This window comes from Callospermophilus lateralis, chromosome 8 (assembly GCF_048772815.1).
Source record: "Callospermophilus lateralis isolate mCalLat2 chromosome 8, mCalLat2.hap1, whole genome shotgun sequence".
NCBI lineage: Eukaryota > Metazoa > Chordata > Mammalia > Rodentia > Sciuridae > Callospermophilus > Callospermophilus lateralis.
In genome coordinates, this window is record NC_135312.1 from 39490480 (window position 1) to 39503855 (window position 13376).

Genomic DNA, 13376 nt, shown 5'->3' on the forward strand with positions numbered 1-13376 from the left:
AACAAGACATCTGAAGTAAATGTACGAAAAATTTCAGAACAATGCACAACAAACAAAAGGGTGACCTCTGAAGTTGAGGGTAGTGGATAAGGCGGTCCTGGACCTCGACTTCAATTATTATTATTTTTTAAACAAGGAGAATGTATTCTTCATGACAATTTTTTTTCGGTTGGCTTTTTAAATTAATTTTTCGAGACAACAAGTGTAGATGATTTCTTCTCTAATGAGCAACTTTGGCCCGACAGGTGACAGTGACGATTCGGTATCCTGCGTGCAACATGTCAAGAATGAAACAAAAAGCCTTTAGGAAAACTTAAGTAACTAAATGGGACGTCAACGCAAAGGGCAGCCAACAGAAAACAAACAATGGAGTGGCAAAAACCCAGAGCGATTGGAGGGAAAACTGGGGGAGGGGAACCAAGCGGACGCAGGACGCCAGGGAGAAAGCCACGCCAAGGACGCCGCGGGCCTCCGTCGGGGCGGGGCCGACTGCATTGCGCATGCCCAACTGGGCCCAGGTAGCCGCCGCGGAAGCCCAGGCACCTAGAGACGCCGCGCCGCTTAAGAGCCGCTGCGCGTGCGCAGGCGGGCCGGCGCAGGAATCTTCATCTTTGCCGCCTTCGCCACCGCCTTCCCTGGATTTGAGTCTCGTGCTTTTTTGGTTCGCTCACCTCTGGGTTCGCGCCCGTCTCGCGCCCCGGGACAGCGAATCTGGGGAAGGGGTTGGAGGGGGCTGTTGATCGCCGTCTTTAAATTGTGAGCGGGGGCGGCCATGTCGGCCGGCGAGGTCGAGCGCCTAGTGTCGGAGCTGAGCGGCGGCACCGGAGGGGATGAGGAGGAAGAGTGGCTGTATGGCGGTACGGAACTTCCTGTCCCTGTCTCTCTCCCGGGTCTCTCGGGCCTCCCCTCTCTCGGCCCGCAAACGGCTGGCGTCCCGGTCCCTCGCGCCGCCGCCGTGGGCCTCCCTGGGAGCCTGTCGGGCCTGCCGAGGCCGAGCGCGGCGTGCGCGACCTCCGCCCCGCGGCCTCCTCCGCGCAGCCCCGGTCCTTGACCCCCTGTGCACCACCGCGGCGGTGGAGGACGTGGGACCCGGGCCCAGCTCGACTGTGAGTCCCGCTCGTCCGCCTCTTCCCGGGGCCTCCAGGCCGCCTCGCCTCCTCTCCCTTTATTCTTGATTTTTCTATCGATTTTGGAGTGTGTTTGGTGCATCTCTTGGTGCCTTCTTGTCTCTTGCTTTTAGAAACAGTCATTCTGTAATGATAGCTAAATAAAGTTAATGCTGTGAAACTAATGTCTTGTTTCTTGATGGTCAGTTTGTATGGAATGCACCTGCAAGGGTACCTCCTTGTCTGAAAGTCGTACTTTAAAATTATCATTTAAAAGACAGGGGAAAAAAAAAGAGAGATGGAATGAATACATTATGGCCCACAAAGAAAATCTCTGATTGTCTCTGTGTTAAGGTGAAGTTTTTCTTTTTTAAGAGATTACTCTTTAATCCACATCATAGAAGTTCATGACCCTTGGGTTTATAATTTCCAGTGTCATCTCATGTATTTTCTTTCTCCTCAAAATAATGCATTTTGTACTTTTTGAAGAGGACTTATTTAACATCTGGTTTTAAAAGTCATAATCCTTGTCTGGTAGTGACTCCAGATTTGAAACCAAACATTTGTTCCTTGACTAAAAGGTAAATTCTCTATTGTTTTAGAAGAGTACATTAAATCTGCATGTTGGGCACCATGCAGTTCCTCAATGATGTAACTTTGATAAACTTGTAAAAAAGTACATTATCTTTGGTGGAGAGATTTAGCTTTAATACTTTGAAATGTGAAAGTGTGGAATTTCTTTTATGAAGATCTGGAAATCTTCAGTACCTCTTAAGCTTATTTTTATAGCAGTAAAGTCTGATTTTTTTTTTCCATAAAAGACGTATCTTGTTTAGTGATTATAAGGTGATCTAACTTTGGATATGCTTATAGGCCCATGGGACGTGCATGTGCACAGTGATTTGGCAAAGGACCTAGGTTAGTGCTTGTGATGATCACTTCAGATTTTCATAATACTGCTTTCTTTAAGCTTGGTTTATTTATTTATTTTATTTTATTTTATTTGGTAGACGAAAATGAAGTTGAAAGGCCAGAAGAAGAAAATGCCAGGTTAGTGAAATTTCCTGCTGATGCTTGTACAGATTGTGTGCTATAGTAGTTCTATCAACAAATTGTCAAGGGTGTTATGATTATTGGCTTGACTATAACGTTCTGACTAAAGGTTGTAGGATATTCAAGACCTTGTCTTACACTAATTCCATCTTATTTGCTAGTAGCTTACAGGATAGTTTTTAAAGTTGGGATTTGAATACTTTTTAAGTAACTTAAGTGAGCTTAATAGTGGTGTATACAGCATAATCACTGCACTACTGAGGAAAATACTTTAACATTTAAAGAAACTATGAAAATTATTGTTTTTATAGTATTTTTAAAAATTTCAATGTTTTATTTAACTTCAAAATAGAATTGACTAATTTTTGGTAAGGTTGATTTTCTTTGTTAAATCATCAGGAAGCTATAAATAACATTTGTAGAATGTATATGGGGAACAAAAATTTACTCCAGATTTCAAAACACCTCATATAAATACATGGTTATGCTGACTGTACTCCGACAGTACCTTAGTACTCTAAATCATGGAGGGAATAGTTTTAAAAAGAGCACTTAAGGAATATTTGGATTTTTAAAAATCAAGGAAATAACTACCCAGTAGGATGGCTATAAAACAAAAAGATAAACAAGTGTTGGTGAGGATGTGAAGAAATAGGAATCCTCATTGTTCCTTATTAAAATACCTCTGGTGAGATTATAAAATGGTCCAGTTACTTTGACAGTCTAATGGTTTCCTCAGTGAAACAAAGAATGATCTAGCATTTCCACTCAGAAGGTAAAATATACATCCACACAAAAATATGCATGTGAGTGTTCATAATAACAGCCTTATTCATTGTAGTCAAAAATTGGAAACAATCTAAGGGTCCATAAACTGATGAAATGATAGGTTAAATGTGTGTACCCATATAACGAAATACAGTTTGACAGTGAAAAGAAATGAACTATTGATATGTTACAACACAGAAGAAATTTCACCTCTGTGAAACATTATGGCAAGTGAAAAAAAAACAGTCACAAAGGACAACATGTTATATGAACTGCTCAGAATTAGCAAATCCATAGAGACAGGAAGATTAATAGTTGTAGGCTTGGGGAAAATGGAAAGCAACTGCTGATACACAGAATATTTCTTTTGGAGGTCCATGCACATGTTCTAGAGTCAAATAGTTATGATGATTGCACTGTGAATACGTTAAAACTCATATAATTACACCCTTTAAGTGGATAAATGTGAATTATATCTCAATAAAGCTGTATAACAAAAAAAAAAAGGATAAGGAAGAAGTGGAAGTGGAAATAGTTTAGGAAGAGCTGAAATTACAGTTTTTCCTCACCCAAATATACCCCTATATTTCACTCAATTTGTTATGTGAAATTCAATCATTTAGTTTTGAAATTTATGTATTCAGCTCAATTTCAAATCCTATTCCCAACCACAAAATTGGGATTAATATATAGTTATGAAAGTGATTAAATATTTCTTTAATTAAGGAAGCAATTAGTTGATTACTGGGTATAGAGCTGTAATCAAATATAGTCTTCATACCATGGGTTTTTTGTTAGTTCTTAGCTGTAATTCTCAAAATTTATTTTCTTTTTGAACTTTAACTCTAGTATACAGCTTGATAAAATTTATTGAAAGAATCCTACTTGCTCTTAGTGTCACTATTATAATTTATTCATATTTATTAAAACTTCATTTGGAGAGCTAATGCATTTAATTCATCCTGTTGGGGATGGGACCTGACCATTTTAATGGTGGTGGTTAAAAAACTTCTGAGAGAATTCCCTCGAAGAAAGGAGTTCTGCCAAAACTAGTATCTAGCTTGGTACATCACTGCATTGTTCTTCCTAGGTCCCTGCTATTGCAGTTTGCCCCCACTTCTTTGTGACTGGTTCATTGCTGAAGCCTCTGCCCTTAAACTATTACATTACACTGTCTTTGGTTCTGTTGTTATGTTTTATCTGTCCAAGTTTTGACTGAATATAGTATCCTGTTTTGTGACACAAAAAGCAAATGAGTGTTCTTTCTCCTGTGCATGTATGCACACACTTACATACACCAGAAAAAAACAAGTAACACTTATGTCTATTTAGAAATTTATTTAAGCAGGAAGTGGATATACTATTGAATTATAATGGAAAATGTCTTAGAAATGCTACTAATTTTTTCTGGGATTTAGACCAAACCATTTCACTGCTTTGTGCTTTAGTTTTCCTATCTATGAAGTGGTGGCTAGTTTCCACTGTTGAAATCATAATTATTCAATTACCCTAGAGTATTGAAAGTGTTATTTGTTGGTTAATGGTCATCTTGAGTCTCTTAACAGTGTGTTTTATTGTTAGATTGTATATAGTTTTTGTTGTGAAAGGACAAATTCAAGTATTAACTGTCCATATAAAAGACTAGGCCTAGGAGCTCGGGCTCAGCGGTAGAGTGCTGGCCTAGCATGTGCGAGGCACTGGGTTTGATCTTCAGCACTACATAAAAATAGACTAGGCATGGGGCTGTTAATAATATCACACTGGAGGATTGTCTTGCATGAAGATTAATTTTTTTTAATATTAGAATTTTGGCTTTTATATAACAAAGGACATATCCAATAATACTGATGAAACAGGAAACCAGGCAGAAGTATGTTATGTTAACTGGATACTAAGAGGTATCACAAATCTGATTTCAAAGGCACGAAGGAAAAGGAGAAATTATTACACAGCTCTTGGCAGTTATGATATTACCTTGCACATGAAATGTACTATAAAGATTTATGATAAGGAAAGTTGATAAGTGTGCTGCATATTTTTAAAATCTAAAAATTATATCCCATCATCAAATTGTAATTTATTAACAAATTATCAAGGCATTTTCGTTTCCTACTTCTGTTTTTCTTATTGGTGGTTGTGATGAGGGATTACACCCAGGGCTTTATGATTGCTAGACAAAACTTTAAGCTACACACCTAGCTCTTTAATTGCTCAGTACTGTTTTATGCAAGATATTAAGAATAACCCAGAATAAGACAGATTTTATGATCCTTATTTTTATTATCCATTGAAGACATTAATTTAGAAAACCTTATCAGGCATTGTGTAAAAATATTAGTATAATCTATCTGTATGTTAGTATAATCTCTCTGTACTTGAAAAGCAGTATCTGACATGTACTTATTTTATCTGTAGCGCTAATCCTCCATCAGGAATAGAAGATGAAACTGCTGAAAATGGTGTACCAAAACCGGTAACATAATTATAAGGCTTTGAGATCCATTTACTTTTTTTTTATCAGTAACTTCACAATTGACTTAAAAATAAAGCCAGCATTTAACATAATGTGCAGTATCTTGTGTGATTTGGCCTCTCCTTGCATCTGTTACTTCATCTGGTACCATCAAAAGTATATGTAGGAGTTAATGAGGAGAATAAATAGTGGGAAGAGACTTCAGAGGAAATAATAACATGCAAAAGGCTTGAATGGTTATTGCTTTCAAAGAACTGAATAATAGACTACCTGAATAGATCATAATTTGATTTTTTTTTCCTCTCAATTAATTACTTTACTTTTTGGCAGTGCTGGGGATTGAACTCAGGGCCGCAGACATGCTAGCCATGCACTTTACCACTGAGCCACATAGTTTGATTTTCAAAGCAAACATTGAGTCTCACAACCTAAGTTTAACTATTGTGAGTTTTTAGCAGTGCCTTTTTTTTTTTCTTCTCCATTAGATGTGATGGTCCCTGACTTCATGCCTATCAAATTGGTATTTTGGAAGGTCTTATGAATATTTGTACATTATATTAATATTTTTCTTGGGTGATATGCTTATTTACTGTTATGTAACTGTGGACTTAATAGTCTTTTAGGGCCACAGTAAAACCTTTATAAGTGGACCCACTTTAACCTAGCGGAATAAGATATTCCCTCAAGCATCTTTAGGCAAGAGCCGTTTTAGGTATAAATGAATGCCAAGAGTAATCCAGCTGCTCCTGTACTTTTTGGTAGTTTTTAAGCTTGACACTGAATCTTAAAATCATTTTCCTTTTATTCATATTTTTGTTAAGAATACTTTTTAAGGGGCTGGGGTTGTGGCTCAGCGGTAGAGTGCTTGCCTAGCACATGTGAGGCCGTGGGTCCGATCCTCAGCACCACATAAAAATAAATGAATAAAATAAAGGTATTGTGTTCAACTACAACTAAAAATTATTTTTTTAAAAAATATTTAAAAAAATAATTTTGTGGATCTCTTATTTTGCCTTAGATTCTTTTTATAAGAAGGGCAGTCATAAATAGTAAAACAAAAATGAGTTATTTGCCAAGAGAAAGTGATGCTGAAAAAAAAGACTTTTATTGTACAGAACACCAAAGTTGTAACTGAGTTGAAATACAGATATCAGCTTTATAAGCTTGTAACTTTTTTCTCTAAAACTATATCTCAAACAGGATGGTTTTATTTGTAGTTATTAAAACAGACCAAGTAAAAATAGTAAAATAAGAAAATTTTGTTGTAGACTATTGAATGTATTTTAAAAATGTTTATGTTGGTTATAGAAAGTGACTGAGACAGAAGATGATAGTGATAGTGACAGTGATGATGACGAGGATGATGTTCATGTCACTATAGGAGATATTAAAACAGGAGCACCACAGTATGGGTAAGTTATTTTTAATTAAGTAATATTTATGTGAAAGCTGTATAGCAAAGATATATGTGATTATATCAAGTTGTCAATGGTTGATTTCACTGTTTTACATTTTCTGTTTTAATGTAATATGAAGGAACTCTTGTTACAATTTTACTGTGAAGATATTTCTTTCCTAAAGATTAAGTTAATTAGTTACATGGAAGCAGTAGTTTTGATTCATGGCATTTAAAGTGTTTTCATAAAAGAATTTGAATGCTGTGAATTTGTTGGCTATAATTGGAAAATTGTGAATTGTAATTTGCCATTAATTCTTTTATATTATTACGTATCCAAATCTTAATTTAGGTTTAATTTTTTTTGTCTAGTAAAAACTGTATCAAATGATTTTATTCTTTTATTGCTGAGTAATATTCCATTGTGTATATATGCCACATTTTTTTATCCATTCATCTATTGAAGGGCATCTAAGTTAGTTCCACAGTTTAGCTATTGTGAATTGTGCTGCTTAAACATTGATGTGGCTGTGTCCCTGTATGCTGTTTTTGGGTATAGTCCTTTGGGTATAGACCAGGGAGAGGGATAGCTGGGTCAAATAGTGGTTCCATTTCCAATTTTTCAAGAAATCTCCATACTGCTTTCCATATTAGCTGCACTAATTTTTGCAGTCCCACCAGCAGTGTATGAGAAATCATGGCATTTGCAGGTAAATGGATGGAGTTGGAGAAGATAATGCTAAGTGAAGTTAGCCAATCCCAAAAAACCAAATGTTGAATGTTTTCTTTGATGTAAGGAGGCTGATACATAGTGGGATAGGGAGCAGGAGCATGGGAGGAATAGACAATTCTAGATAGGGCAGAGAGGTTGGAGAGGAAGGGAGGGGACATGAGGTTATTAATGATAGTGGAACATGATGATCATTATTACCCAAAGTACAGGTATGAAGACACGAGTTGGTGTGAATATAATGTCTATACAACCAGAGATATGAAAAATTGTGCTCTAAATGTGTAATAAGAATTTAATGCATTCTGCTATCATATATAAATCAAATGTTTTGTTTTTTTGTAATTATTTTTCAAATTAATTATCCATTATATTTCACAAACTGGACCAAGTAAATGACTGTTCCTGACTCTTTGAACACATAAGGAATATGAAAGGATTGAAAGAGAATGCTCTAAAGTATAGATTGAGATTTTTAGTTACGCTGGTAGAATTAAGAGTCAGTATTGTTTGTTTTTCAGATTGTCTACATAATATGATTACTAAAGCTTGTACGTTGGACACATAAAATAACCACATTAATTTTACTTTAGTTTATTAAGCAGCCTTATCTGGAATCTATATCTATCTATATACTTTTTAATACTTCTTCAGTAGAGCCATTTTTTACAAAATCTTTAATTTCAGGAAACTTGAATGTTGAAATTCAGTAATTGTCATAGACAGCTTTGCATTATGATAATAGCTACCTATTTGGTTTAAAAATCTTAGCAACTTTTTAGGAAACAGGGTAGAGAAGAGACTCAACTTTTTATATTAATGTTGGAAACTCATTCCCACTTGGGAAAGTAAATAATTACCGGTGGACTGTAATACAATACTAGTAGGTCTTTGTTCTAGTAGGTTTTTACTATCTGCATTATGATGATCATTGAGTATTTAGTAGATTTTGTTGTATTGACTTATTTGTATTTGTAAGTTAAACCTGAGTAGCAGTTTTTGTTTTGTATTTGTAAGATAAATCTGAGTAGCAGTTTTTTTTAATATTATGAATGTGATCAGTTTTCTTTTTTAGTAGGAATTGCATGCAAATATTAAATGTACATACATTTTCATAGTACTTTATCAGAACTTTATTCCTCATAGTACTTCTTAGTTTCATGAATTAATAGTTATGCTTGTATATGTTCATCACTTTTAGACAATCAACTCATTTAGAGTAGAAATTATGTTCTATGGATTTTCCTTTTTCTCACATTGCCTTATATATAGTAAGTATTCAGTAGATGTTTGTTGAATAAATTGACACTGTCTCTAGATTTTTTCCCCCTGCAACATTTGATGATGAAAATTTTCAAATTTTCAAAAACCTGAAGGAAGGAATTGACCTTTGAACATTCACCCATCACCCAGATTGTACAATGTACACTTTGCAATGTTTACGTTAAGTCATAACATGTTTCTGTCCTTACCTTTATCTATTTGTTAGTCCACTTATTTTAATGCATTTCAAAAGTAAGTTACAGACCTTTATGAAGAGTGCAGTTTGCTTAACTTTAGTATCTGGAAATATAATATTATAAGATGAAACTTAAATCAGTTTAGTATTGTCCCTTAAACACAAATTGCCTTTTAAATTTGCTTCTAAGAATTCAGTGCACAAAGTATTATTTTCTTACTGGCTTTCTTTCAGTTTTCAAGGGAAATATCTCTAGATACTGAAATAAAGCAAAGTAGAAAGTAAAAAAAGCATTTTTTAAGGTAACATGTTTTTGTTACAAGTTCATTCTACATATAAATGAAGTTTAAAATAAATCTTAAAACTAGAATAATTTATCTTCTAAGGGAAAATAGTTTGTTAGCTATGTCTGAATCATCTGTTCATTTATTCAGTAAACTTTTTGGACATAATTTGGCATTATGTAAAGTAATATAGAGAGTGTGCCAACATTAAACCATCAGTGGTTGATTACATTGTTTTTACATTTTCTATCTTAGTCATGATACAAAAAAACTCTTGTTGAAGATTCACCATGAAATTTTTTTTTCCCTAAAGATAAGGTTACCTATTTAGGTATAGTTACAAGGAAACAACAATTTTTGATTTCTAAATTTATTAACTGGTGATGGGAATACAAATTTAATAGGTTTTTTAAAAAATTTCTAGAAGTAGGGAGGAAGACAGATAAGTAAGCAGATATTTTCAGTGCAACATAATGCTGAAATAAGCACATAATAGTGATTTGAAAGCTTTGAGAAGAGAGTTGCTGAAAGCCACAGGTCTTGAAGAGATGATCCTAGAGGTAACAATTGAACTTACTTGAGTGATTCTTGATAAGTTTTTAGAAAGAGGGCACTGCTAATAAAATAAACAAAGTAGACTTAGAGGAACTACATGATTGGAAGCTAAGGTTGAGGAAAGGGATGGTTGAAATGTCCTTTGGAAGGAATTAGGATACTTTTGCCCTGCCCTTGTGAAGCCTGTAAAGGTTTTTAGGCAGGCAGAAAATGTGAAAAAATAAATCTGAGTAGCAGTAGTTGGGATGGATTTGATAAGAACTTGGCTAATGTACTTGTCCAGGTGAGGTGATAAGCCAGCAGCAACAGTATAGAGATGAATAGGAAAGCAAAGTATATTTGAGTGTGATAAAGAGAATTACCATGATTTACTGGTTGGTTGTAGATAAATTAGAGACCAACGACTCAGTAACTTAAAGGTTTTTAGAGTTGTTGATTAAGTACATATGGAAGAATCAGGTTGAAACACACTTATATGACATTAACTTTGAAGATTCTTGAGAAAATGTAAGCCCAGTGAATCCAGCAGTTGGTGTAGCCTGAGATTTGTGGAAGTAGGGACATGTGTAGATTTGCTTAAGTGCAATCTTCCCTACAGCTAAGCTCCTTTGCACATAATGATTTAAAGACTTGGTGGCTTAATAAAGAAAAGTGATGTTTTAAGAGGTAGAACTGTAGGAAACAAAGAAGTTCATTTATTGAACACTTATGGGTAAGCCTCTTATAAATGTTTTTCCTGCAGCAAACCTGTTAGAGGACAGTTTAAAGACAATCCTTGATATTTGTGCATTAGTCTTTGACTAGAAATTTTATACATCATACTGTACATAAATGATTATATTTCTAAGCTACCTTTACTGTGCTGAACTTAGGTTGTTGAAATGTAAGCATCATGAAAACTGAAACCACATTTATCTAGCTCCTCATTCTCCCTCCTTAACCTAAAATCAATTGGGCTTATTTTTATGCTCAGTAAACATTTATTAAATGAATTGATCAGTCAAAGAAGATTAAACATTGCTAATTGTTAATGATAATATTGCTTGAGAGTAACGGTTTAATTTGGGCTACTTTATGCTTTTTTGCATTTATACCAATGGAGCTACAATTATTTGTATATTTTATTGCATTTGGACTTTTTTTAAAAATAAAAAACAAGGGGCTGGAGTTGTGACTCAGTGGTAGAGTGCTCGCCTAGCATGCATGAGGCACTGGGTTCAATCCTCAGCACCACATAAAAATAAATATATTGTGTCCACCTAAAACTTAAGAATAAATATTTAAAAAAATAAAATAAAATAAAAAACAAAAATAAAACTGCTAATGTAACTGAACCCAAGTTCCATAAATTTAGTAAATTGGAGACAAAGATGCAGATAATTATTAGGCAAATCAAAAGAAATGAATCATCACAAGTCGACTTGGTTGAGCCTGTGAGGGAAAGAGCACCAAATTAAATAAACGGTGAATATAATGTGAAAAAAGGTATCATTTAAGATATTATCTATAACAAGAAGTCTTCCTGATATCTTTGTTCAATATGAATCTTTACAGTCTCCTCTATTCCCTTTTCCTTAACCTCTTCAACTATATGTAAGTCTGTTTTAGTTGGTATATTTGATATTTCTGCTTATATACATTTCATGCTTTATATAGAAAAGGAAAAAATTGTAAACTTACCTTACATAAATTTTATACAAGGTTTATAGGGTCTGAGAGACTGGGCCAAAGTTATACAACTAGTAGTTGACAGAACTTGTATTTGAATATGGGTTAATCTGACTTTTTATATCACATGTGTGACTACATTTCAAAAGGTGCTGTTCAATAATTTTTTGAAATGTATGCATTCATGTAACCTCAACCCAGATCAACATATGGAATGTTAGAAGCATCCCAGAAATTTCCCCCTTTTTCCTTCTCAATCGTTAACCACCAGCAGACCCTGTTCTGCTTTTACCCCAGGTTTTTTTTTTTTTTTTTTTTTTTTTTAATACTACCAGGGAATGAATTCAAGTGTGCTTAACCACTGAGCCACATCCCCAGCCCTTTTTATTTTTTGAGACAAGGTCTCACTCGGTTGCCTAACTGCCTTGCTAAGTTGCTGTGGTTGGCTTGAAACCTAAAATCCTCCTGCCTCAGCCTTCTGAGACTCAGGGATTATAGGCATGTGCCAACATGCTGGGGCATACTCATTTTAAAATTCCATATAAATGCACTCATTTTTATGACAAAATATGTGAGCATTTGAAAGAGGTTTTATCAAAGTACAAAATGTGGAAAGCACTAAATTATTTTATTATTTTATTTTCATTTATCTTATGACCACTGGTTTTAGGAACAAGGTGGAGAAATTTCACTCTATCAGAATTGCTATATGTTAAATAAAACTAGGAGACAAGAATTAAACAAAGGCATATAAACTATTCTTTGCTTCCCAGCCAAATTTCTGGTAAAGTGTGTAACAATAGGATATCGACTTAGTGGCAGGGAAACTTTTGAGATGGAAACAAATCGGATATGTACGAAAATTTTTTCTGTATCTTTTCTTAAGTGACAGATTTTTAAATTATTATAAAGTGTTTTCTAAAATGTTTTGAGTCTGTCAGCTTATGTGGGTACATAACACATTAAATATTGGTGTGTGTACTTTATTTCTCAGTATAATTTTTATTTTGTTTTTTAGGAGTTATGGTACAGCACCTGTAAATCTTAATATCAAGACAGGGGGAAGAGTTTATGGAACTACAGGTAAAATTTATATTTGCAGTTGTATCAGTAGGAAAGTAAGTCACATTTGCAAACTTTTTCTGTAAAGGACCAAATGTCAAACATTTTAGGCTGTCCTGACTATATAGTTGTCATTTATTTTTTCTTTGATTTATTTTACAACTTTTAGCAAAAGTAAAACTTTTCTCTACTCCCAGGCTATACAAAACAGTGATTTCAAAATGGAAATTTATGGTATGTTATTTCCTATTAGTATAGTAATTCCTTATAAGTAATACGTCCCTAAGCTTTTCATCCAGTTAATCTTATAGTTACACCATAAAGCTTGAGGTCATCTAATTTTTTTTTTTTTTTTTTACGGTGAACATTATTCTAATGTTTGTTTGGAACTTTTGCCATTTTTTTGTTCCAGGAGTATAAAAAGGTGCAAGTGTTTTCTGTTGGTCTATGGTATCTCCCATCTTCTTGCTAATGTAGCTCCTTTACCATTTTATATTTCTGTGAAATAGGAACAAAAGTCAAAGGAGTAGATCTTGATGCACCTGGAAGCATTAATGGAGTTCCACTCTTGGAGGTAGATTTGGATTCCTTTGAAGATAAACCGTGGCGTAAACCTGGTGAGATTATTGTGTATTATGTTGATTTCAAAAAAATGTATCCTTTGATGTTATCAGTAAAGTATTTTTGAGCATCAACTTAGGTTATTGTTTTTTTCAAGGTTATTTTTATTGTGTTAAGCAAATGATGAGTAATAAAGACTTGTATTATTAAATCTGCCTGTGGTCTAGCATAACTATAAATGTTGACATGCACGTTTATTAT

General features: G+C 34.5%; 1 protein-coding gene across 16 annotated transcripts in view; it reads left to right on the top strand.

Moving 5' to 3' along the window:
• Positions 1 to 520: 520 nt before the first annotated feature.
• Positions 521 to 13376, top strand: part of Fip1l1 (factor interacting with PAPOLA and CPSF1) — a 70998-nt gene continuing 58142 nt past the window's right edge. For 4 of the 16 annotated variants that reach the window (XM_076864619.2, XM_076864626.2, XM_076864628.2 and 1 more), the window contains exons 1-7: positions 521 to 857; positions 1980 to 2024; positions 2117 to 2156; positions 5343 to 5400; positions 6709 to 6812; positions 12511 to 12575; positions 13064 to 13171. In XM_076864619.2, the coding sequence (XP_076720734.1) occupies positions 773 to 857; positions 1980 to 2024; positions 2117 to 2156; positions 5343 to 5400; positions 6709 to 6812; positions 12511 to 12575; positions 13064 to 13171 (505 nt within the window). In that variant the 5' untranslated portion in view covers positions 521 to 772. The remainder of the gene's footprint in view (positions 858 to 1979; positions 2025 to 2116; positions 2157 to 5342; positions 5401 to 6708; positions 6813 to 12510; positions 12576 to 13063; positions 13172 to 13376) is intronic. The other 12 variants (XM_076864624.2, XM_076864632.2, XM_076864627.2 and 9 more) reach the window with 5 other exon arrangements.